The 26602-nt window shown below is 37.7% G+C and overlaps 1 protein-coding gene across 1 annotated transcript in view; it reads right to left on the bottom strand.

Annotated features, from left to right (window-relative positions):
- kansl1l (KAT8 regulatory NSL complex subunit 1-like) overlaps nucleotides 1-26307 on the bottom strand; it is a 41837-nt gene extending 15530 nt beyond the window's left edge. The window contains exons 1-12 of the mRNA XM_053234338.1: nucleotides 26099-26307; nucleotides 22916-24044; nucleotides 14852-14993; nucleotides 13303-13476; nucleotides 11709-11833; nucleotides 9436-9631; nucleotides 8891-8975; nucleotides 5373-5495; nucleotides 2482-2601; nucleotides 2237-2340; nucleotides 1958-2079; nucleotides 82-142 (exon numbers count right to left, since the gene is read on the bottom strand). Coding sequence (XP_053090313.1) covers nucleotides 82-142; nucleotides 1958-2079; nucleotides 2237-2340; nucleotides 2482-2601; nucleotides 5373-5495; nucleotides 8891-8975; nucleotides 9436-9631; nucleotides 11709-11833; nucleotides 13303-13476; nucleotides 14852-14993; nucleotides 22916-23976 — 2313 coding nt within the window. The 5' untranslated portion in view covers nucleotides 23977-24044; nucleotides 26099-26307. The remainder of the gene's footprint in view (nucleotides 1-81; nucleotides 143-1957; nucleotides 2080-2236; nucleotides 2341-2481; nucleotides 2602-5372; nucleotides 5496-8890; nucleotides 8976-9435; nucleotides 9632-11708; nucleotides 11834-13302; nucleotides 13477-14851; nucleotides 14994-22915; nucleotides 24045-26098) is intronic.
- Nucleotides 26308-26602: the final 295 nt, after the last annotated feature.

Below are 26602 nucleotides of genomic sequence, written 5' to 3'. Positions count from 1 at the left end.
TATGATTTTAAAAAGCCAATGTTTATTACAGAGATTGAGCCAGGAATATAAATGTTCATGCGTATAGGTAACTGTCTGTACCTTATCGATATCCTCCTCCACCTCTTTCTTTACAAGCGGCGAAAGCTCCACTACCCTCCAGCTGAAGGAACACAGAAGATATCAGTCATAAAAATATATGCTTATTAGACATGTGCTCATATTACACAAGTTATCTCAATAGTCTCCATACATGGTCTGCTATTTTAGCATGTACACTTTAAAATATCATTGCTATTCTTGCATTATATATCAACACAGTGCCAAGAATTTAACGTTCCTCAGTTTAAATAGCATCCATTAAAAGCATGTGTTTTAGGCTACTCGTTATAACATTAGCGAGTAGATTTTAAATGAAGTGCTTTAACTGGCTACATTAGTTAGCTTAGATTGCGTAGTGTTGCAGTGGAGAAGCGAGGGTTTTATGTTTAAATGTTATTGCGTTGGCGTGAATTGCACCTTGACTGGTACTCTCACACGTCTGCACACTCACGAATACCTCTGTTTTATCAGGTCACTGATATTCTAGAAAGATGCTGTAATTCCTCCCGTTGATATTTTTACAGAGCACAGTTTGCACTCTGCTTTGCTTTGATTTTCATCATTAATTGTGAAATACGTCCAGATCGCTGTCACTTTGTGTCTTCTGTTCATTAGTACGACAACATACCCTAGGCTTATGTCACAGAGTATCACCTGGTATCAGATGTTGGTATCAGCACAATTTTTAAGAATACAAGCACAATTAATTGAGCAAGGTATCTCACTGAAACTGAAGACTGTCCATTTGGAAAGGCAGGATAAAGTCAGCTGTCTCCTAATCTAGTTTATATTGAATTTAATGTATGATTGCAATCCCACAGACCATTCACAATTTAAAGGAAAAAGGTACACTGTATGTGGAAAAGTATGTGGACCATCACACCCATATGTGCTTGTTGAAGATCCCGTTCCAAATCCATGGGTATTAATATGGAGGTCGCTGCTATAATAACCTCCACTCTTCTGGAAAGGCTTTCTCCTAGATTTTGGAACATGGCTGTGGGGATTTGCCCATTGCACCACAAGAGCTTTAATGAGGTCAGGCATTGAGTCAGGCTTGGCACGACAGTCAGCGTTCCAGTTCATCTCAAATGTGTTCAGTGGGGTTGAGGTCAGGGCTCTTGTGCACAACACTTGACTTCTTCCACTCCAAACTTGGCACGCTATGTCTTCATGGAGCTCGCTTTGTGCAGAGGAGCATTGCCATGCTGGAACAAGTTTGAGCCTCTTAGTTCTACTTAACAGAAATTTTAATGTTACAGCATACAGAAACATTCTAGACAATTGTGTGCTTCCAACATTGTGGCAACAGTTTGAGGAAGGCCCACATATGGGTTTGATGGTAAGGTGTCCATAAACATTTGGCCAAATAGTAGTTCTGTTATGGTGTGGGGGGCATTTATTTATTTTACTGTCATGATTTGGCTCCACTTGTCCTCTCAGAGTGAAGAATCACTGCAAACCAATACAAAGTTCTTCTGACTGATTGTATTTATCCTATGATGAAATATTTCTATCCTGATGGGTGTGGACTCTTCCAGTATGACTCCGCCCTCATCCACAGCACATGAGGATGAATGAAGAATGATGTAAAAAAAATGTTCTGGCTTCCAATTGTGGGAGATTTTGGAGTGGCGTGTTAGACAGCACTCGCCACCATCCTTCATCAATTCACCAGTTTAGGGAATATCTTTTGGAAAAAATGGCATTCGTTGCTCGAGAACAGTTCCAGAGACTTGTAGAGGCGCTGAAGCTGTTCTGCAGTTCTGGTGGTGTGCTGACCAGTTACTAACACACTTTATGTTTGTTTTTTTCTTCTAATTTGTCACCTATTTTTTATAAAAGAACAGTTCAATCATACTGTATACCATGATACCTGGGTGTGGGAATGTCCTTATACTGCAGCTTCTCCACTGTGGTAGAGGCGGCCAGAGACATCGGGACGACTATGTTGTTTATGTTGTAGACGCTTTCACCGTTTCTCCTGCGTATTGGAAACTGTGAGGAACAAACCACACAGGATTCATCTCCCCCCTGCACAACTGAGTCAGTTCACACTAATGAAAAGCATGGGAATGACCCGTCACCTAATCCAGTACTCATTATAACTACAGAGTATAGTTTAGTAGTAGTATTAAACACAGGTATTGTGTACCTGTGACTTTCTCTGGTGTAGGTTTGTGCGGTGGGGTGTGAGCAAATCCTCTGTACTGTCCTCAGCACTGGGAGAAAACATGCCAGACTGGGGCACACACATGTCTGCAGAACAACAGTATATAGCAGAATCACAGCTCCATTCGATGTCCATTGTATCAGCTATACCCACCATATAGATCACACTGTAGCTGTATAATTACTGACTATGTTTCTGTAAACGATCGAACAGAGAGTGAGTCGTACCGACATCTGTCCGGCGCTGGCGTCGTCTCTTCACTGTCCGCCTGCAGGTCTGTGTGGGCGTCTCCTGAGTCGGTGTTGCTTCGCTATGCGTCTGTGCAGCATGGAGCTCATGTGTGCAATCTGTAACAGGACATTTACTTATATATTAAAGGAATAAAATCAGCTTCAGACATTTTTCCCCATTAACCCAAATATAGTTCGGATGAGCAAATATCTCATCCAAAGTCTATTCTATGTGCAGTCAATGTGCATTAGATTGTCAGCTACATTAGGTGTAATGAGACACTTTGTAAATCATAGTTTTAAGCCAAAATCATTCCTTTAAAACAGCTTAGAAACAATTAGCACAGTAAAGAGTGTACAAGCACAAACACCTGTTTTTATTCAAGCAGATCTCAATATTAATCCAAAATTAATGCGTTATTAATCACTATTATACTGCAGTGCTGCTGAAATATCAATTCTGATTGGTGTTGATTCATTTCTTTTATATCACAGTGCGGTTGAGTTCTTGAATCTGATTGGTCAGAACATGTGCATTATTTTCGTATAACAGCATGGCTCTGAAAGCAGTTCTGGCTGTAATGTGAATGATAGGTTTATATTAATGCCCTCGTTCTAATACATTATTGTTTCTATCGCAACAGCTCACACATGGGAACTTGTTTGGCAGATGATCCACAGAATATAAGACTAATAATAATCGGATTTTTAAAAGATGCTGTTTTTAACAAAGTAAAACATATAATCATTGATGTGACATTATTTGTTAGGAGACATTTATTTAACATTTATGGAAGGAGTCTCCGTTGTAAGCACTTTGTAACAGACACAGAGCGTTGCAAAGATTATCAGCTCAGGAAAGTCTCCAGGACAGAGGAGTTTACGCTTTCTTGTTGCTCGGTAAAATGACAAGCTGTTTTTTTTTTTTTTTTGAGAGAGAGAGAGAGAGATTAGTGAGAGAGAGAAAAAAGAGAGAGGCTGTTGAGGGAATGATTGTTTATTATAGCTATAATGTAAGTGAACACAGGAACTTATTTGTCTCTCAGATGTTTCACAGCATTAAATCTAAATATAAACTGCTAAGATGTGCTTTGTTTCGCACATTAATGCATTAAACATTGTAATCATTGGCAAATCACTGTGGTATAAACAGAATATCATGCTCCAGACCATGCTGTTATAAGAAAACAATTCACTTCGAAGGGTGGCGGCACTCCGCACGCGAGTCATGCTGCGTCACTCGCTCCACCCGGCATAGATTATTTTTGTATAACAGCACGGTCTCGAGTGTGTTATTCCTTATTTATAATATACAACAGCAGCTCTGACAATAGTTCTGACTACAAGACAAATAACAGCTTTATTTTACTGTGCTCATTCTAATACATTATTGTTTCTATATCTGTGTAACAACAAGAACGTGTATGGTGGACATTCAACATAAACAGATTTTTTTTAAAAAATGGTTTGTTACATAATAAAGGCGTTAAATGTTTATTTAATGTTTATGGAAGGAAGGAAGGAAGTTTCCCTCCACAGGAAAGTCCCCAGGATAGAGGAGTTTACGCTTTTGTGGTATCTCTGTAACATGAGAAGCTGAATTGATCTTAAAAACTTTATATACACTGAGCACTGATGAAAACGTTCTGTTTGAAGAACTGATGATGGGTTTAATTTTTCTACCTACTGTGTTGATTTAAGCCACACCCCAGCTTCACTCCTTTTCCCTAATATGCATCTTGTGAGGTATAAATAGTTTAAGCAAACAAAGGACCATTGACTATCAGTATCTTTTTTCTGATCTAGTGATAGATGTCCAGGAATGTTTCTAGTCAGTTGATGCTCACTGGGTGTGCAGATGTGCTACTAACTTTCATATCAAGGATATTTCTCTGGCTGTTTCTCCGGTTTAAAGATCATTAGACCTCCATCAGAAACAGGCAATGATTAATGATTAGAGTGGCTGAATGAGTGACTGAGTGTGTGTTTAAATGTGTGTGAGTGCATGCAAGGGAGAGAGAGAGAGAGAGAGAGAGAGAGAGTGAGATGTTTTCTTGGTGCTAGGCCAAAGAGAACAGCTGCAAAATCAGCTCACATGTAAAAGCCCAGCATTAACTTAACACTGGGTTTATCTTGACCTTAACACACTTTTAGAGTCACATTTACCATATTCTGTGGAGTATAAATGAACCCTAATAAATTCTGTCTACTGAGAACAATATCATTATCTTATATAAGTTGTATTAATGTTAATTACTGTTCTTACTTGGTTCACATTATTTTAAAGTCATTTTAACTTCGTTATTTTAAAATCATTTTAACTTCAACTTCACTTATTCAAGACTGATTCAATCTTTGACCCCTGTAACGTACACAATTTCCTGTAATTCTTAATGCAGTCAACATATTTGATGCCTGAAGTTTGTTTTTTTGTTTTCACTTGAGCTATAGCACTAATGTAGCTAACAAGTAAGGAATATTTTAGCTACTAAATCAGCCTTGTACAAACTCAGGGGTGAAAAGTGACAGGCAGGAGGCTATAGCATACATATATACATGAATAAAGTTTAAAGCCAGTTTATACTTGATGCTTGACTTTACATGTGTGGCAGTGCATCTGGTCAGTACAGCAAGTGAATAGACTTTTACTGAGAAACAGCACTACGTTCCTGATAAAACCTTTGCTTTCTGATGCTATTACAAGCTGGTTTTCATGCAAAATACGCACCAACAGGCTACAATAGGATTCTATGCATGTCGAATTGCGACATTGCCAATGTCAAAGGCATATCCTAGCTGACTGACTACTTTCGGGTGAGAGGATTTTGTGTAAATTGAATTTATAATCAAACTGTTCTTTAGTTTGCTTGATTTGAACTGTTTCTTACTGAATATGGAGGATTCATGTTTCTCTGCAGTGGTGAAGCTGGGTGACAGAACGATGGGTCGAGACTGATGGAGCCAGTCCTTTTTGAAGAAAGCCGTATGGACGCAGTGGGACACTGAGCTCTCTGTGGAAGAGGATAAAAACAGCATAAACTCAATAGAAACACCAGGCAGAATGTCCTGATATAAAAGTAGTGTGATTATATTATAACAGGATGAGAAAACAACTTCAGTTTCTGGTATGGCCGGGGCGACACATGCTATAATGTAAGTGTCATGATATAGAACTTGTGAAAAAGGCAAACAATGCTTTTTTTTTTCTGAATCGCTATCCTTAAGAGATGGTGCTGAATGAAAGTATGGAAAACATTCTCCATTTTTGAATTAAAGAAGCAGTAGGTTTGTACATCAGTCTCATGAATCAAATCCGTAGCTTTGAACGAGCATCAGTCATAACATACTTTGCATTACATTGTGTACAGCTTGACTCACAGCTTTCACTATAAACAGTGGGCTCATTTTCATGATCATAACACAACCACAAAAAAACCCACACAATATCAATCCCAGTAAGAGTGTGGAATTTACATTCTTGATTTTCTTGTGAACATCGGCAAAAGGCAGTGCATTTGTTTAAAAAAAAAAAGTGGCTGTGGTTTAAAACCAGCTCATCTTATTCCATTCAACAGTAACTCTTTCCTAATGACACATGCTTAGATCTCATTTATAGATTTCATGTCAAGATTTTAAAGGTAGAAATGAGTTGAGAGCTGTCTAAAAAAATTACAGTATGCTTTCCGTCTTCCTGTTTGCTTCGCCTACGTGAGCCTCTGTGACAGAAGTGTAGTCAAAACCAAGACCAGGACTAGCTGAGATGGAGTCAAGACCGAGTCTTAAGGAGGTGGAGGCCAAGTCAAGACTAGAATAAAAGCAAGACTTAAAAAAAAAAAAATTTAATCCTTTTGAAGCCTAAGCCTTTATTTCAACTAGTTGGCTTCATTTCCACATTGCACCAATAATTAGATTATTTTCTGCATGTAAAAAGCAAAGAAAACACAAACATTATATTTTTTTCCAAACTCTCCATCAAGACTAAGATCATATTTACTGAGATCAATGCAAAGACCAAATCAAATCCAAGTCAATACAGGACTCCAGTCCTATAGCCGTACTCTGTGACAGCTATTATAATTCCTCCATATATTATCTCCAGTAATTAATGGAGTCTGGTATTTAATTATTTTTATCTAATTTTTCCTCATAATTATATGATGCTCTCTGTGTAATGACACATTAACTGACATTTAATAGCTACAACTAAGCGATTTGTTCTTATTTCAGCGGTTTCCAAACTAGGGGTTATGACCCCATGTGGGTTCGCTTGATTTACTCTCCTCTTTTGTTTCATTCAGTTATTCTACAAATTAATATTATAAATATTGAAGATAGATTATTAGCTAATATTATGTTACTGGAAGTCATATTCAGACAAGCCATGTTTAAATTTACACATGCTATTTTTTTCTTTTTTAATAATTTTAGTCGCTTTGTAGTTCAGCAAAAAGAACTGAAATTTCCCCGCCCATCAACCTCCTCTAAATATACTAGCACTGTGTCTCAAATCAAGTACTTCTGTACTGTTCTAGACCATTACTGAGTATTAACACTAACCTGTTTTCCTATTACAGTTAGTGTTTGAATTTTAAAACCCTCTCAAGTCACCTTCAAATCTACCAAAATGTCTGTTTTGTATACCAGTCTTCTGGATTTTCAAGATTGGCAAATACTTTTGAATGTAAGGTCAAAGCTTTGAGGTGCAGCCCATGACAACAATCATGATGACAGCACAAACTTTTAAGAGAGACAGAGGTCATCTAATGTCACTGTTTAACGTCACTAAACATTAAATCGCTAAACAATTTACAGTTTGACTGGAAACCCTGATGGACAGGGATCTTTTGGCTCTGACATGCCATCTAGTGAATGTTGCTTTTAAATCTTCCAGATGTACATAAGATACACGGTGGAGTGTGTAAATAATAATGCTGCTTGCATTGCAGCTGTTTCTGCGCACACACACAAAATCATACATCAATATAAACCAGGCCGCTTCATGTCACAACCATCCCAGTGTGAATTTTCTTAGAACAACACAACTTCCCACTGGTAAGTCAGCGCAAGGAATATTCCTTTGGTTTATAGTCACTTATGTTACACATATTACATATTTCACTGGAAAAAAAAAACATTTTCAAATGTTACAGCAGCCCTATATTATAAATCTGGAATTTAAAAAAAATAAAGCTTGGGGTTGCAGAAAATTCATAATGTCCATAGTTTTAAGAACCCATGTATTAACTGTTACTAAAAAATAATTTGTTTTATAGTATTTAGGTGCTGGTTTAAGTTGAAATGGGATGACAATAATAGTGAACATACAAAGATCTGGGTTGTTAGAAACGAAACAGGATTTTTACACCTGTGCTTAAAGTCAGAAAAATGCTGTTTTGGTCTTGTCTCTGCACTACAACATTGTTTCTTGGTTGCATAAGCACATTTTTGGCTCAAAGTGCAGGGAAAATACCACTGGGTCAATGGATAGTTAATGTCAACACAGGTGTGTTCATTCCTGACCACAACAAAACTGGTTTATGCTTCACAAATTATTAATTCACCAGCGTTATACTATTCATGCATTCACACCTGCATTAAAAATAGTCTCTTCTAGCTATCTAGGATAACTTTCTTTGCAGCAAGGTTTATTCTTTAAGCAGTATCTCAGGTGTGCATTAAGATTCTGACTTTGTTCATTTTTAGTCTAACTGTTAAACATTTAGCATCTAATCTTTCACCTATTGAATCCTCATTGTTCTCACTATCATTGTGTTTTCAACCATTTGCACATTTGTTTCTGAACTACAGCATCAGACTAATAACTAAATGTAAATGTAATCATCTTGAGGACATTTTCCCACTCAGCTTGCGTGGCTTCATCAGTTTTAGGTCTCTAACGCCACTCATCATCTACTTAAAGTGGCGTCCTTACATCGTTAGCCTGCTGGTTCCTGACAATTCCAGAGTCTGATGAGTGTCATGTGAACACACGGAGGATCAAGTGCCTGTGAATTTCCATCTATTCAGCAGTCCAGTTGCTCTAAGCCCATAGAAGACCATTTTAATATGCACATTTATTACCATTATGTGAGAGTGCATCAAAATTTAACATAATGAGCATCTGCAGGATTCAACTAATTTAATTTCATGTTTCTAAGAAATGTTCTAATGCAGCTTTGAGACATTTGTAACACCATTAAAGCTAAATGGATGTGAGCTCAACAGCAAGCAGGAGATAATTCACGTGTTAATCTCCTAAAATCCAAGGAACACTTTCACTATGATAATGTAATATGAGCATAATCATTCTTTTGCCTAATCAGACTTTTTACTCTCTCTCTCTCTCTCTCTCTCTCTCTCTCTCTCTCTCACACACACACACACACACACACACAAACAAACTCACTGTTGGAGTAAACTGGGTCTGAACACACACTCATGGGATCACAGGAAACAGAGCTTGAGCACCGGGAGGCTGAGAAGTCTGCTCCCTAATACGTGAAACAGAGAGATAAGAAAGGAAACATCAGAAAACAACAGAGTGTAGCTTTATGCTATAAAAATACCAGAAATGGTTCAAAACAACGGTGTGATTATTTAGACATGCACTTTGCACTACGCGAACTTTGCAGCTATAATCATTGCTTTAGCTACATTAACCTTGTAGGTCCAGGGAAAAAATAAAAACAAACTTTAGACACCAACCATGGCAAGAGGACACTGTGTACATTTCTGTATTTATTTATTTATTTATTGATTTTGCATTCATTTTACGGTGTCGAAGACGCCAGGACTCTGTATTAGTCCTCTGAGACTTTTAGAGCTGAAGGTCAGTGAGGTTACTGAGGGAAATGCATTTCAATAAGCTTTCTAGGTGCTGGTGTATCTGGTGTATACACACACACACACACACACACACAGACACGCACACAGATGGAGAAAATGTGTGACCTGCTGTGTGACTGGCGATTGATCCATGATGAAGAGCCGGGGCTTGTGATAAGTCAGCAAAGGGCGAGTCCGTGCACACACACGAGTGACGTCCACCTGAGACAGGAGCTGACCTCGGCGACACACACGCCTCTTCTTCTGATCTGTCTTGCCTATAAATGTGGAGCCGGTGTGCAGGAACACATCTTTCCCACGGCTACATGAAGGAGAGGGAGAGAAATAACAAATCCACCAAATCTGCTGCTAATAAAAAATGGATTACAATATGCATTGTTATTTAAAAAAAAAAAGTACAATGGTTGATATCCTCAAAGAAGACGTTTCTATAACATTTATGGAAGGAGCCTCCAGTTTCGGTGCTTTGTAACAGTCAGTAAAATTTACACCATGGGAAAGTCAAAGTAACATGACAAGCCGAGTTTTTGTCTTATTAACTTCAAGAGAAATGAAAAAGAGAGGCTGGTGAAGGAACAACTGTTTATAGCTGCTATAACAGGAACTAACTGACATTCATAGCATTAAATGTAACTATAAATGGATAAAAAGTATGACATGTTATTCTTTAATAAACAAAAAAAATTATATCACTGGCAAATTGCTATACTCTAAGAGGAGTAAAACACCATGGGATGTGCTTTTATAGGAAAATAATCAACTTTCAGGTGGTAACAGTAACTCTGCTTTGCATCTGGCTGAATCTCACCATCCTTTCGCTGATGATTTTCCTTTATCAGCATGTCCTGTTGTGTTTTTTTCCTGATTTAAAATCCTTATACACTGTCTATGTTATACTGAACATGTACAGTATTAATTATAATGGGCCAGAGCTTCAGCTGAGCTACAGCTGCCGGTCTTCCTGTGTTTAGACCACATTGTTTACTTAGACACTATGAGAACATCCAGTTCACTGAACTCAAGGAATTCCTTATCTGAATATCACACCTTCATGACTTCTCTCAGGAGTCTAAACACAAGAGTCCCAGACACAAATAAACCTTCTGATGAAAAGAAAGAAACTGAAAGACATCCTAACCACTGTCATTTTCTCATATATTGTGTTTTTTTATTATTATTGTTATTATTTTTATTAATATTATTATTAGCAGCAGTAGTAGCAGTATTAGTCCTGTAAGTATATAAGATCTGAAAAATGAAGCTAACTGATGCCTGAGAAATGCTATAAAAAAAATATCAAAGCATTTCCAGCTCACAGTTTCCACTAAGAGATCATTAAGAAATATCAGTTGAAGTGGAACTGTGGAAGTCAAGCCACTCTCTCACAAGGAACTCTCAGATAGAACTGTGCGTATGCTGGGCAGAACGGCAAAGCAAAACCACCATATGACACTAAGGACCTGCAGGAAGGTTTAGCTGACACAGTGGTGGTGGCGCACTGCTGTGTAACTACTGTGTGGAATTGCTTGGATAAACATGATCTGCATGGAAGAGTCATCAGAAGGAAAACTTACCTGTGACCTTATCTCAAAAGTCAACATCTGATGTTTTCAAAATAACATTGAGATAAACCAGAAGCATTTTGGAAAATTATGCTGGAGACTTACGAAATAAAAATTGACCTCTTTCACCACAATTACCAGAGGTATATTTGGATAAAAAAGGAGTGTCATTTGATAAAAAGAACACAGGAAACACTGCACAGGTAGATGGAAGAATGGATTCCAGTAAAATTTCTGGAAGCAAATGTGACACAGTCAGTCAAGAACTGACTACTACTACTTCAGGAAACCCAAGCTGAAGCTTTTGGCATGACCCTCACAGTCCCCTGACCTGAATTAAAACCTTGTGAATCGGAAACATGCTGAGACACAGAGAAAAGGCAGAATGTAGTAGAATACGATTGCTGTAGTGGCTTTGGGGCTGCAGTTGCCACGAGCAGCTTTGTACTCAGGACTCCATCAGTGGACGATGGATAGATTTTAATCAACCAGACTTCTTGCGAAAACTGTGATGAATACCAATAAGGTTTCCCAACTGCACTATTTGACCATATAGTACACAATAATAGAAGGGATTTATTTATAATCACATCTGTTAGCACCCTGATGAGGATGGGTTCCCTTTTGAGCCTGGTTCCTCTCAAGGTTTCTTCCTCATATTGTCTCAGGGAGTTTTTCCTCACCATCGTCACCTCTGGCTTGCTCATTAGGGATTTTTGTGAATCCATTTATTTCTGTAAAGCTGCTTTGTGACAATATCCATTGTTAAAAGCGCTATACAAATAAAATTGAACTGAATTGAATTGTAGTCCTGACCTGTTAAAGGGTCTTTTTCTTGAGCCTCTCCAGCACCTGCTGTCTCCTTTAGCTACAGGAAAGCGTGAGGGCGAGTCACTCAGCGGAGCCATCAGACTGTTCACTATCTGACTCAGCTGGGCACTCTGCACACAAACACATTTAACACATTACAGCACAAGCCCCAGGAAAAATCACTAATAAAAACTTTATTTTATCAATAATGAAATTACAAATATATTCCTAACAATATAGGTGCAGACCTGCCGATCCTGAAGAGGTGTAACGAGTAGAAATACAGCAAACAGTGAAAAAACATTTCCATGTAGTCCTTTCTCAAATCTAATATATCTCATATCTCATATCTCTAATATCCCTCATAGAAAACATCATAGAAATAGCTCCACATGGCCGACATTTTCACTATTGTTTTGTTTTACCTTTGTTTCTCTTTCAGATGAAAAACCAAAGTGCCACTTTTGGTCATTTTCATTGTAATTTTTGGTGACTGAATCCCTAAAAAATATATACAGCAGTTAACTGATGTTAGATCAAATATAGATGTTATCTATATTTGTTAGCAAAGTTGAACATACACTGACTTCATTTCACATTAATTAATCAAACTTTCTCTGTTGAACTTGACAGAAAGTGAGAGTGCCACATCCGTGTATCTGTCAAGCTGGAAAATCGGGTTCGAGTCAAGAGCACCAGCCAAAACATCAAAAATGTGAGGTGGGGGAAAGGGGGGTTCAAACACCTACACAGCTGTCAATCATTCCAGATTTATAAGTCAGTTGACGTGTCTGACTGTTTTATTGGGAGGAAAAAACAAATACTGGTCTTTTGGCGTATTTTTGAGTGATAACTCGTTCTAGCGTACTCCAGGTTTAAAAACGAAGCCAGGAGATCATACGGTATTTTACATAAGCATGCATTTATGTATTAGGCCATCTGTCTGCACATGGCACGGTCATCTTTAAGTTTTATTTATTAATGTTACCACCTGCGTCTTCCACACAGCACCTGGACCTCTGATTTGATGAGGGATTTTGTGCCTTTGCCGTGTGCGAGTACATAATCATAGCTAAACTCGTTTCCACTGTGCACAACACGAACACGATTTCAATGGATCACAAGCTGATTGGTCCAGTTTAAGCTAGTCTGAATTCATCTAGATATAACAGTCCAGCTCAAATCCTGCTTTATCTAGCTCAACATAAGACGATGAAGGAAAATAAAGATGCTAGCCAGACTCAAATAATATTTTTAGGAGAGAACAACACAGGTTATAGCTATATCGATAACTAACGATATCCTTTTGTCGAGCTTGCAAACACAATGTGCTACATGATCATCACTTAGTTTGCATTAATGCACTTAACTAGTTAACTAGTTAGACTTATGCTATTACTTTATGATACACAAGGTTGACTACTGCGTAAATTGGCCACGCCCATAAGTGCACAAGGTCACTTCTCACAGTTCTCTGGATTAATACACCTCAAAATAAAATATTTGAATGGTGTAATCTGTTTTTAAAATCCTATGAAAGAATTTTTAAAGTTTTATATAAAAAAAAAACAGAATAAATGTCTAAATGCCTGAATCTCACCTGTCTCTCGATGTTTCGGAGGAGGCGTGTGGGGCTGCTAGGCTCCGTGTCGAGCTCGGAGTTGAGATCATGTGTGTGTCCCGCTGTTAACGTCAAACCAGCCGTCTCAGTCAGCAGAGTCTGCTGGATCTGTAGGTCCGTCAGCGGCTGAGCCTCGGCCAAAACTACACCTCCCTACAGCAAAAGGCACGGATTAAAGCAGCGCTCACACTGGACTTTCACCTGGCTATTTTATTCACCGAGGTGCAAAACAAATCAGGCGATAATGAGCGACACTGGTGTGATGTCATTTTTCAGTGATCAGTTTAGGTTAGCTAGCTAGCAAGGTTGATTCTTTACAACTGAGGAACAAGTGATATTAAAAACAGCGAGCCAAACATTTCCGATAAGCCTCCATTTTGTTAATTTTTCCAGAAAAAAGGGAAAACAAAGTAATGCAAACATTAGCAATAAACCTCCATTTTGTTATTTTTTTCCAGGAAAAATAGAAAACAAAGTAATGCCAACATTAGCAATGTGCCTCCATTTTGTTAACTCCTCCACAAAAAAGAAGAAACATCTTTTTTTTTTTTAAATGAATATAAGATAATATTATTATTATTATGAGCATGAACGTCTTATTCATATAACATGAGAACATTTTCACAACTGGGTGGAGAAGGAGAAGCAGTAGAGACACATTGCTGCTACTCTTTTTCAGCCAGGTGAGAATTAACTTTTCTGTTTTGTACAACAAGAATGAGGTGTGTATTAGTGCATCCCTGACAGTCAAGCTACTGTATATCAGCTTTAATATACAACTATCTTTAGTTTTTGTTTATTTCTGTGAGACGATGGGATTTTTGAGATCAGATGAATTTTGTCAGGAATTGCACTAGGTATAAGATTGTACCAAAAAAACAATATACCACAAGTTATAATTATAAGTTTTTTTGTTTTGTTTTATTTGTTTTGTTTTATTTTATTTTTTATCAGTTGTCACAACAGCCCAGAACACCAACAGAGGTCAATATCTCCAGAGTTCGAATCAATTGTTCATTTCCTACTTACTTGCTTTGCTTTGCTTTATTTACTTGCTGGTTTGCTCACTACATAAGCACATGCTTTTCAGTGTGTCTTTGTGAAGTCTTGCCATTTTTGTTAGATAGAGTTGTATAACTTTCTAAGCTATGTTTTCTCTGATTCTGCATTCCACCATTTTGTGACTCCATGCTGAATTGCCCTTTTGTTTGATGATTTGTGCCATATACGTTTTTTTTTTCCTTCTTCTTCTTCCTCTTCAATTCACATTACCATGTTTGTCCCTTGCTTGTCTAATGATTTGGATTTTGGATTGAGTTTCAATAAACTTCAATCTAGTCTACTGTATTACCACAGTAAAGCAATCTTTATTTATTATTTTTTTATAATTAAAAAGGTCTATAGGGTCTACTAGGCATTAAATGGACAAATTTACTATATGCACCTGAATCTGTGTTTGAAACCTGGCTTCGTTTTTCCTTCACATTTGATACACAGAATTGGGAGTGGAGATGTGTTAGCTCTTTACCTTGTTGGCGAGCAGGTGCTGATGGAGCTGTGAAACTTGCTGAATCTGCAAATCCAGCTCGGACAGCCTGAGTTTCAGCCACGTCCACTGACTCGCCAGCTTCACTCTCTCACACTGAAACCTCCACTCGCATCCCAGACAGCTGAGAGAGAGAGAAAGAGAGAGAGAAAGAGCGTTACTGGAATATTCAGCAGCTCTTTGATTCATTCTAAACAACATAGATGGTTAATTTTTCCTTTATGGAGAAGATCTTGGGGGTAATCCACGAAGAGAGCTAATAAAAGCGGGGCTTATTTGAAATAACTTCGCTTGACTTCCAGGGTCTATCAAGGGTCAGTGAGTTCCATCAGCGAAGTTCAAGTGCAACTTATTTCCACTAATTCAAGCCTGAAATTGTCAGCCGAGGCTCAAATGCATCAAGTCTCATCAGCCTTATCAGTCAAGTGAAGATATAGCGACGTGGAAGCGAATGAGAGAGCAGCTTTTTCACTCCAGCTGCATAATGACTTATAATTAAATTATACGAAATATAAGCATAAATAACATTATTGCAAATAAAAGCAATACGTCAGCAATTAACAAAGCTCAAGAAGCAGCATCACAGAAAATATACAACAGAATAAATGTGTAAGAATATATAATTAAAACAAATACAAAATATTATATAAAAAAAGATTTAAATTGGCTCTAAAGTATAAACTAACATGCTTAATACATACTTGAAGTGCAAATAGTGGATTAATACAAAGTCATGTAACTGAGAATTTTTTGTACTAACTTAAGACCAGATTTTTACTTCATGTGCCTTTTCATCATTTTAAAGATGTTTAGATTTTATACTGTCTGTGCTTTTGCTACATTGAAAAAAAAAGTTCATTGAATTTACTTGATTCAAATGTGTACATTGACTCCACATGCATGAACTGAGTTTCAGCCAACATCATTCGATCATGCATTTTCAAAGCTCTGGAAAATAATCAACCACCACGCACTCACCTGAGCTCAGGTTCAAACCCAGAACCTTGGCGGTGGGAAGCGAGAACGCGGCCCGCTACACTACCGAGCTACAACCAAAGATCTCAAGTTAATTTAATACTAATCGTAACTGGATCACGTTAATACTATGTCAACTATGTCTTTTTGCATAATTCAAACCAGTAGATTAGATATTTGTTTAAATAAGCAATGAAATCACACTTTGATGAGAAACTACATATATTTATGTAAATGTGTGTTTTCTTAAATCTGACCCACCTCACATTTGCTTTTTTCAGTGTGCACGATAGCAGAATAGTTGTTCCTGAGTGTGGTTTGAGCGAAACGGAAACAAGGCTCGGGCAATAGAATTCATCTACTCATCTAAACTAAGCTTCACAACTAACATTGCATGTAGCAGGTTTGTGGAACATCCACTGTCTATCTTAAAACCTTCATTTGTATATCAAATTTACTAAATCACCCTGATGTGAAATTATATAATAACCTCAAAAAAGGTGCCATGATATCCAAGTGTCTTTAAATAAACCTGTGGTTCATCTACCCAAGACTCCAGGACAGTGCCTTTTATATTCTAAATATTTGTTCATAGAGTCAGGGTGCAAATTCATAAACTATTGGGTCGGGCCACCCAAGGATCATTTTCATAGTCCATAACGGGGTTCAATACACACGTAGGCAACATCACAGAAATATATTCCATATCCAGAAATGATAATATAAGCACGAATCAGAAAAACATAAATGATACGCAGAGAAACAATGTTCAGAACTACATGAAACACTTCGCAAACGAGACAAAGGAACAGAAGTACTGAAACACAGAACAGGTGAACACATTAGAGTAACAAACCAATGATAAGACAGGGGCTGAGACAGGACGGGAACCAAAACAAAGGCATATGGCATGAATGAAATAGCAAGCAGTGATTCGTGACTCACACACACACACACACACACACACTAGGGAGGTAAGACTCCTACTCTACTATACTTGCTTTAATTATTGATGATACTGATATTGTTCCAGAGTATTTAACCGCTAATCAAGCAATTTTTTTAAAATATCATGCTCAAATTAACACATTCTCCCACAAGACATCTGCTTGATCATTCAGATACGGCAATGATGAGTTAGTTTGAAGAAACACGAAACTGTCGGCGGAATGTGTGTATGCTTGTTTAACGCTCAGACTTGCCTTAATGCGATGTTGATGAACAGAATCAGAGATCTTAAGCTGAGAAATCTTGCCTCTCGAAAGCAAAATATTATGTTCTTTACTCTGTCTGAAGCCTGTGGCCCTTTCTTCCTGTTCAGTATATATACAAGCGAAGTCTCTCTTCAGACAGACTAGCTAATAGGAAAATTCCATGAATAGTTAGAGTGCAGTGGAGCAGCAATGAAAACACACACACACACACACACACACACACACACACTGGGGAGGTAGGACTCTGATATCTCCTGCTGAGACACGGATCTTCCTGGTCATTGCCTAAACACACACACACACACACACACACAAAACATCTCTGTGGGAATAGTAGGATATTTGTTCCTATATATTCTTAATGTTCTGTTTCTCCTTTCATTTGTCAAATTATTCCTGCCATATGAACACACACTGCACCTGGGTGTGCCTTTAAACTCTTTTCCTTTTCCACAAGGTTTGCAGACCACAGCTAAACCACGTTAAAATTGTGAACATGTGTAAAACAGAAGCTGAACCAAGGACATGGTACAAGAGACTGGTCAGATTTTTCCATGAATATGAAACTGTTCTCAAGACAGATCCCTGTTTTTCAGGATGTTTGGGTTTTCACTCGTCTAAAACCGTGCCATGATGTCACTGCTGGTATTTTAATTAAAACATTAAACACACCAGAGCTGCATTTACGGTGCTAACCAAAGCAGGGAGAGATTATAACAGGTGTTATAAAACCAGTCAGAAGGTTTCTATGTTATTGGTTTCTTATCAAGATTATCACCTAAACTCTCATCACCATTACTAGAGAGAAGAATAAAATAATTATGGAATAAAACATAATTATGAAATAAAACACTTGTCTTCTTATACCACGATTAAAGAACAACACATCATAAATTTAACCATTTATAGCTAATATTCTGAAACATCCTTTAGATAAGTTAGTCCTTGTTATCGCTTATGTTATAGTAGCTGTAAAGAGTTGTTTCCTCGCCAGACTCTCTTTTCATGTTACCAAGTAACTTTTATGTGTCGGACATCTTCATTCAACGTGCTGACACTGGAGACTCCTTCCGTAAATATTTAATAAATGTCTCCTCACAGAAAACTTCACCATATTGAACATTTTTGTTGCCGTCCTGAAACTGAAGCGCTTTCTTTGTTATCATATTACATATTTTTTCAACATATACTGTACCTCTTTGTTAAATAACAACCTTTAACAACCTTTAACAAATAACAACAATGTGCAATATTATGACTTAGTCACTTGCTGTATATACTTTATACTATACTGTATACTTGCTGTACATACATACTTTTATAGCATACGGTACACTCACTTTATAGTCTTATTTATTGTCTAATGTTATATGTTTTTTTTTGTTATGTTTTGTTTTGTTTTTTTTTTCAACACCAGTCAGAAGCAGTGCTCCTAATTTCATTGTATACAGAGATATACAGTGACAATAAAGGCTTTCATTTCATTTCATTTCATTTCAACATTTAAAAAAAAAATACAGTTTATAATTAGTGTTAGATTATGAAGTGCATCTGATGTACAAGTGTCTGTGAATGAGTTATAACAATAACATATTAGAACAAACATGTTAATATAAACCCGTGATTTTAAATATAGCCAGCTCTAATGTCAGAGCAGCTGTTATAGAAAATTAATTAACACCTTCTGACCAATCAGAAGCGAGAATTCAACAGCACTGTGGGAGAAAATAGAAAAAAACAATTTTACAGTTGAACAATATTACAAAAATAAAGAATAAGATAGGAAGTGCACTTTGCCATAACCCTGGTCTCAGAAAGAAATTGCAAACTGTGATATTCCTGGTATAAACAATATTTTAAAAGGGTTCGTACAAGTTTTAAAAAATTCTTACACTACATCAAACGTAACCCGCTCAGAGTGTGTGATGTAACGTTTATTTTAACGTCTTTAATATCTATTTGATGCTACAAAGGAGGCAGAAACCACAAGGACGACTGACGTGACCCAGAAAGACACAGTACCACAAAGACAATGTCCAAATACGCCGTTGAGACCTTGGAGGACTTTGTGAGGCCATTTAGCCACAGCTTGAGGTGAAGGCTCTAACAAAGCCTGTCATTTACTCACAAGATCATGCTTCAGTCTTGCCAAAAAAAAAAAAAAAAAATCATGGACACCCCCTACACACTTTTTGTTCCTGGAGCTCATAAAGTCATTCTTCTCTCTCTTTATTAGAAAGCTCAGTCTTAGGTATTACAAAGGATATCCTGTGTACTTCCCGGCCTCCACACACACACACACACACACACACACACACACACACACACACACACACCCCTTCCTCTTGCTGCATTCCATCCAAACCTGCAAGTAACCAGGCACGGAGGATATGTTCATCAAGATTAGCTATCAAGATTAAGGTTTTTTTTTTTTTTTTTTAGATCTGTTTTATTTATGTTTTTTTTTTTTCAAACTTCAATCTCTGAAGCCTGACTCACATGCAACATTTCGAAAGCAAAAAGATTGCAAAGACGAAGAGATAGTTAATCCAAAAATAACACATGCACAATTTACCCTAACCCACATCAGTCGATCAGTCAAGGCATGTCTTACATCTGAAGTTTATGTCTTTCGTTTTGATGCTAACAAGTAAACTTTATTAGCATGGAATTGCATGTTTAAATCATCCCACATTCATCTCAAACCTCCTTAACGTGTTCAATATCTCCGTATGACACTGTTAATGATAAAAATAAATAAAATACATGACAGAAATGACACATCAGAAGCTCCATCTCAAAGCTGCCTCACTTTCTTCCTCTGCACAGATTGGAGGCCCAAAGTTTAAACGTTGCGTGAAGGTGAATTAGATGTTAAATGTGATTCGGATGATATTATAGTTTCAATATTACTTATAAAAGTTGAATTGTTACTGATGGTATTATCAGGTACGTAATCTTTATTTAATCAGGATACAAAACTCATTGAAATACAATCTGAAAGCGTGACTATTTAGTCGTGCTGGTACAAAAAAATGCTCGGATATACATCTGATACTCTGTGATACTATACCACGCTCTCTTCTAAAGCTACTGTTTAAACAGCATAACATCTCAACCATAAAAGTCAGCAGGAAGAGTTCATCGCTAGCATAGATAAAATGTTCTCTGATGTCTCTAAACGATTAATGTGGAGTAGGTTACTCATATCGGTATCAACACTTAACAAAAAATATGGACTTGTTCTCGTAACCTGTCTGAAACAAATGACACTGACGCATCCGTAATATTTACATTTTCAACTGGTAGAATTATAAACTGGTAGAAATACTACTACGATTTTGTTATATTTGTGAAAAAATCACGTTATTTTTGCTAGTACAAAACACGGGTGAATCAGTTCGTGTCTGATGGTACGTGCCCAACTCTTTCTTCGTGCCACTGATGGGCATTTCTCTAACATTTACACCGATTTTTGTACGTTTCCCCTTTTAGAAGTCCTCGTCTGACTGTCTGGATGCAATGCGTTAGCCACATCTCTGTGTTTTTATGCACATTTCTGTCTACTTTGCACTTTAAAACTGAAGTCAAGTTTAAAACTGAAGTCATTACAGACAAGTGCAATCATGGCTTAAGCATTAACTAAATAATTATTTGTTTTTTTTAACAGATCCAGACTGGTTCATATTTAAAGTGGTCAATATTGTTAAACCTGACTATGACAGAGATATAATCTCAAACACTACAAATAATAAAAGGAGATTTCAACTACATCTGTACTGCTGAGATCTTAAAGCCATTTACATTGGTATTTCCAGACAGTTGAAGCCTAGCTCAAGGCAAAATAAGCTTTTTCCCTGAAACTGTCCACAAGGTCTTTTTTGTATCCAGACTTCACTGAGACTTAAAAGCTCTTTCCTCTTTCTCTGATCTGCAGGAGACTGATGTTTATGTGCTCCTGGACAAGTTCCAGCCTTGACACGAATGGCAGTTCCTAATTATAAGACTTTGTGGATGTGACTAAGACTCTCACAGTACAGAATATACGCATACGTGATTTGTCAGGACTCTTTGGTTTTAACTGTCGAGAGGATCTACAGCATGAGACGAACTCTTGAGGATTCCAAACATATTGCATATACAGTGCATTGAATAAGTATTCACCCCCCTTTGAACCTGTGCAGTGTTACAACCTGGATGTGAAATAGACTTAACTGGATTAAAAATTTACATAATTATTTGAATTAAGTCAGCCTGTGTGCAATTAAAGTGCCATGTGATCGCAATATAGATACATCTGTTCCTGGTAGATCCCAGAGTTTGTTAAAGAACACATCTAAATAAACAGCAGCATGAAGCTCAAGAAGGTATCAAATCAAGTCCAGGAAGTTCTGGACAAGGATCAATCAAGGTTGATTTCTCTAAAAAAAAAAAAATCTTAAACTTTGAACATCCCAAGGAGCATCACTAAAGCACAATGGCAACTCTGCTTAGAGGAGGCCGTCCACCAAAAGTCAGTGATCAGGTACGTAAGGCATTGATCAGTGAAGCAACCAAGAAACCAAGGACAAACATAGCCATGATAATCCACAAAGCAGGATTTTATATAAGTGTGTAGAGAGAGATAATCTATTACTGAAAACAGCGCATACAAAATTCTGTTTCGAGTTTGCCAAAAAGCATGACTCAGCAAACATGAGAAAAAGGTTCTTTGGTGTGTGATGAGACCAAAACTGTGCTGTTTGCCCTTGGCACAAAGTGCTACATTTGGAGGAAACCCAACACCCTGAGAACACCATCGCCACAGTGAAGCATGGTGGTGGTAGCATTGTGTTGTGGTGCTGGAGAACTGGTCTTGGTTGAGGGCAAGATACATGGCAATCCTAGAAGAAAATCTGTTCCAGTCTGCAAGTGATTTGAGACTGGCACGTCTTCCAACAGGACAACTGAAGTGGCTCAAAACCAAGAACCTGAATGTGTTAGAATGATCCAGTCAAAGGCCAGAACTCACCATCCAATTTGTCAGAGCTTGAGCAATTTTCCAATAAGAGTGGGCAAAAACATCAGGATCCAGATGTTCAAAGTTAATAGAGACAAGTCCCAGAAGATGTGCAGCTGTAATTGCAGCACAAAAGTGGTTCTAACAAGTACTGACCCATGGGCTCATACTTATGTAACCAAGAAATGTTTTCTTTTTGTTTAGTTAACCTTTGGGTCCATAGTATGTGGACACCTGACCATTACAGCCATACATTATGTGGTTCTTCCCCAAACTGTTGCCACAAAGTTTAATGTGCACAATTGTACAGAAAGTCTTTATATGCTGTAGCGTTACAGTTTCCCTTCACTGGAACTAAGAGGCTGAAACCTGTTCCAGCATGACAATGCCCCTGTGCACAAAGCGAGCTCCATGAAGACATGGTGTGTGAAGGTTGGAGTGGAAGAACTCGAGTGTCCTGCACAGAGCCCTGACCTCAACCCCACTGAACACCTTTGGGACGAACTGGAACACCGACTGAACCCCAGACCTCCTCACCAACATCAGTGTCTGATCTTACTAATGCACTTGTAGCTGAATGAACACAAATCCCCACAGCCACGCTCCAACATCTAGTGGAAAGCTTCCCAGAAGAGTGGAGCTTATTATAACAGCATAGGGGGAATAAATCTGGAATGAGATGTTCAACAAGCACATACGGGAGTGATAGTCAGGTGTCTACAAACTTTTGGCCATACAGTGTAAAAGATGGCCTGCCGAGACGTAAACTGAGCAGGAGCGTTAACGGAGTAAAACTGGTACATAATAGAACATAATTGTAATATGTAATATATAAAATCGCCTCTGTGTCACACTCACCCTGAGCTGGGTCTCTTTTCTCTGGTCCCTTCTTCCCACTCATCATCTGAGCTGCTTTCTGTAGCATCTGAGTCCAAAGCCTGCTGTGCCTCGCGAAGTACTGCCTGTCCACACTGTACGAAACTCTGTACACCTCTGATAAGCTGCACACTCTCAGAGCTTTTCTCCACCAAGGAGTCTTCAGAGGAACTGCTAAAGACGCCGCTTCCCTGCTGCATTTCTGGACCACTAAACTTAGAGGATTTCTGCCCTGAAGAATGATCAGGATGACAGTCGACTTCCTCATGAGCCTCTAAAGCATTATCACATTTGTTTTCTGCAGGACTGAGTGGATCAGGTTCGGTTTTGGCTGACGTAGGTGAGAATTTCCTCCTTATTTCTTCTAGTTGCTTGTTGAAGTTCTGCAGGGCGTTTTCACCCAGCAGTGCATGGAGCCTCAATTTCGCTCGGTCTGTGCGAGTTGCTAATACACGGTGTTGAGAAGCGAGTCGCATTCTCCGAGCGTCTACTTCCTCCTTCACTGCACCGTGAGATGCCGAGTGCCACACTGGTGTTAAAGCATCGCTCAGGTTGCTGTTCCTGATTCCGCTTGATCTTGGTGAACAAAGAGATTCACTTTCTCTTTGGAAGTACTGCAGAGGTGACAAAGTTTGCGTTAAGTTCTGATGATCTTTTGAAACGTTCCTGGACTGCTCTTCAGCCGCCATTCTTTCTTTGAAACTGGAGTCGTCATGAAGCAATGGACAATCTGCACCACTTTCATCCATGGACACACAGCCAAGCAGAGATCCCAAAGTTGGCTGGAGCTCTATTTTATAAGACGCTGAGTTGTGAAACAGTGACTGTAAGGGCATCTCTGGTAGCTCTAGAGAACTTTTCATGCTACAGGAGTCGAGAACAGACAAGGAGGAAAGGTTCAACCAAAACCTCGTATAGCTGTCATCCATCAGTTTAATCTGAGGATCCATGTCTCCGCTGGAATCCACATCTCGGGTTAAAACTGGAGATGAAATGTGAATCCTGCGGTCTTTCTCTAAAGTCTTGTCGAGAGCTGGTGGCATTCTGAACCAAATTCTTTCACAAATTTCCAAAATAAGGAGAGTGGATATCGGTTATTCAGTATCTTGGGCTAGAAATAAGAACACAAATGATTAACCTCGTGTGATGTAGACTGGAACTTAATGGATCACCGCGTTTCTTATTTTACTCTATGCTGTGACCTGGAATTGCTGAACTTAAAGCTATTGATTTATTTTAACCATTACATGAATGACTGTGAGTTAAATTATATCTAAGAAAATCGCTATAAAGATGGCGAAGGACGTTAGACAACAACCTGAGACAATGACATGAGTAATACTGTCATAAACACTTTTTATTGGTTCTTGAAATGTTTATAAGATCCAAAGTGTATGTGTGTGTATATATATATATATATATATATATATATATATATATATATATATATATATATATATATATATATATATATATATACACACACAGTACTGTGCAAAAGTCTTAGGCACATGCAAAGAAATGCTGTAGAGCAAAGATGCCTTCAAAAATAATGAAATTAAATGTTTCTACATTAAAAAATACTATAAAGAGCAGTAAACAGTAATAAATGAAACAAAGTCAATATTTGGTGTGACGATCCTTCACTTTAAAAAAAAACAGTAGTCTCAGGTGCAGTGTGTGCAGTTTTATAAGGAAATGAGCTGGAAGTGTTACTGAGCATCTTGCAGAAGCAGCCACAGTTCTTCTGGAGACTTTGACTGTCGACTCGCTTCTTATTTCTGCAGCGAAACCCAGCAGCCTTCATTATGTTTTTATCTGAAAAGTGTCTCTTATGGAATCTGCTGCTTTCTTTACTGACATACAAACATTTTTCTGTAACATTTCATTTTGTGCTGGAAAACTAATGTTTGGAATCTAAAATGTTTAATCAATAATGTAGAAGTCAGAAAATAAAAAATCTATAACAAAGTTTGTACTAAAAAATATAGGATGCCTAAGACTTTTGCACAGTACTGTATATATAAAACTATGTATATATATATATATATATATATATATATATATATATATATATATATATATATATATATATATATATACATATTATACAGTGGCTTGCATAAGTATTCACCCCCTTGAGTTGTTTTTTCCACCTTTTCTGGTGGACTGACAGCTGAAATTGGGATTATATATCATGAACCTACACCAAATAGCCAATTATAATAAAGTGGTAGGAAAGAATATAGTTTGCAAAATTATTTCCATATAAAAAAATCTATAATTTGTGACTGTATCACTGACTAATCCAGTCACTGACTTTTGATGGCGGTTCTCCTCTAGGCACGGAGTCGAGATTGTGCCATATTCTTTCCATTTTTAATAACAGATTTAATGTTTTATAACCAAAACTCTGACTGATACTTTTCCTTTAAATGCTAAAGCCTAATTTCTTACTCTGTCCCATGTTTTGGTTGAAGAAAGCAGATTTAAATTGCTTTACACTGTGTGTGACACCATGTTCATAATTCTGAATGTAAAACCTAATCTTTTCCAAACCCCTTAAAAAAGTGGAGTCAGTTTTTACTGCTTTTTAAAAATATGTTAACAATTTCCAGACAAATAAAATCCACCCTATTTACATGTATAAACATTTAATTTGATTTTTGCTACATTATCACGTCTTAAAAAGTGAAAAATCTAGTTATTTACTTGGTTTATTTACATGTTTAAAGCAGCTCTCTCTCTCTATTAGGCTGGAATAGATAGTCTAACAGTGGATATGAGGCTTCGTCCCAAACCGCGCGACACTCACTTCATAGGCCACCTCCAGTAACCATAGTAACGGTAATTTTAGGCACCCTATTTAGTGCACTAGTGCGCGGTTTAGGACGGAGCCCAAGGCTGAGCTTTTCCAAAGGTTTGCACTTCAAGCTGAGCGTAGACTCGTCTAAATTAGGAGAAAGCGGTTTCATTTTAACCGTAAAAACGGTTTACAGTAACTAGTTACCTAGTTAAACTGTTTCCTTTTGTTAACAGCGAACTATACAGCCGACATATTTTTTTGTTACTCTGATCTCCTTGATAAATCGTAATTAATGTTTACAGGAATGATTTTAACCGTCAAAAAAGTAAGGACTTGTGTAACAGATTTAAAAAACTTACCAAAACTAGCGATTTAAGAAGAAAAAAAAAAATAACAATCCACTGAGATTTGTAAAAGAAATCTGTAAAACTGCCGTTAAAACCAGCGCGCGTGAGAGAATCCGAGAGAAATCCTGACTGCGCTCGCGCAGCACTGAGCAAACGGCTCGAGCAGGGGAGTCTCGCGCGTCGTGGCGCGTTCACCATGGCAACGGATCCTGAGTCAAGCTGTGTCCAATATCACACACTTCTTCTTCTACACTAAACATTTCCTCTCAAAGTGTCCAAAATCACACACTTCTTCTTCTACACTAAACATTTCCTCTCAAAGTGTGTCCAAAATCACACACTTCTTCTTCTACACTAAACATTTACTCCCAAAGTGTGTCCAAAATCACACACTTCTTCTTCTACACTAAACATTTCCTCCCAAAGTGTGTCCAAAATCACACACTTCTTCTTCTACACTAAACATTTCCTCTCAAAGTGTGTCCAAAATCACACACTTCTTCTTCTACACTAAAC

The sequence above is a fragment of the Pangasianodon hypophthalmus genome, chromosome 5, assembly GCF_027358585.1.
Source record: "Pangasianodon hypophthalmus isolate fPanHyp1 chromosome 5, fPanHyp1.pri, whole genome shotgun sequence".
NCBI classification, from domain to species: Eukaryota; Metazoa; Chordata; class Actinopteri; order Siluriformes; family Pangasiidae; genus Pangasianodon; species Pangasianodon hypophthalmus.
Note: the sequence above shows the minus strand (reverse complement) of the source record. Positions and strands in the feature narration are given on the sequence as shown.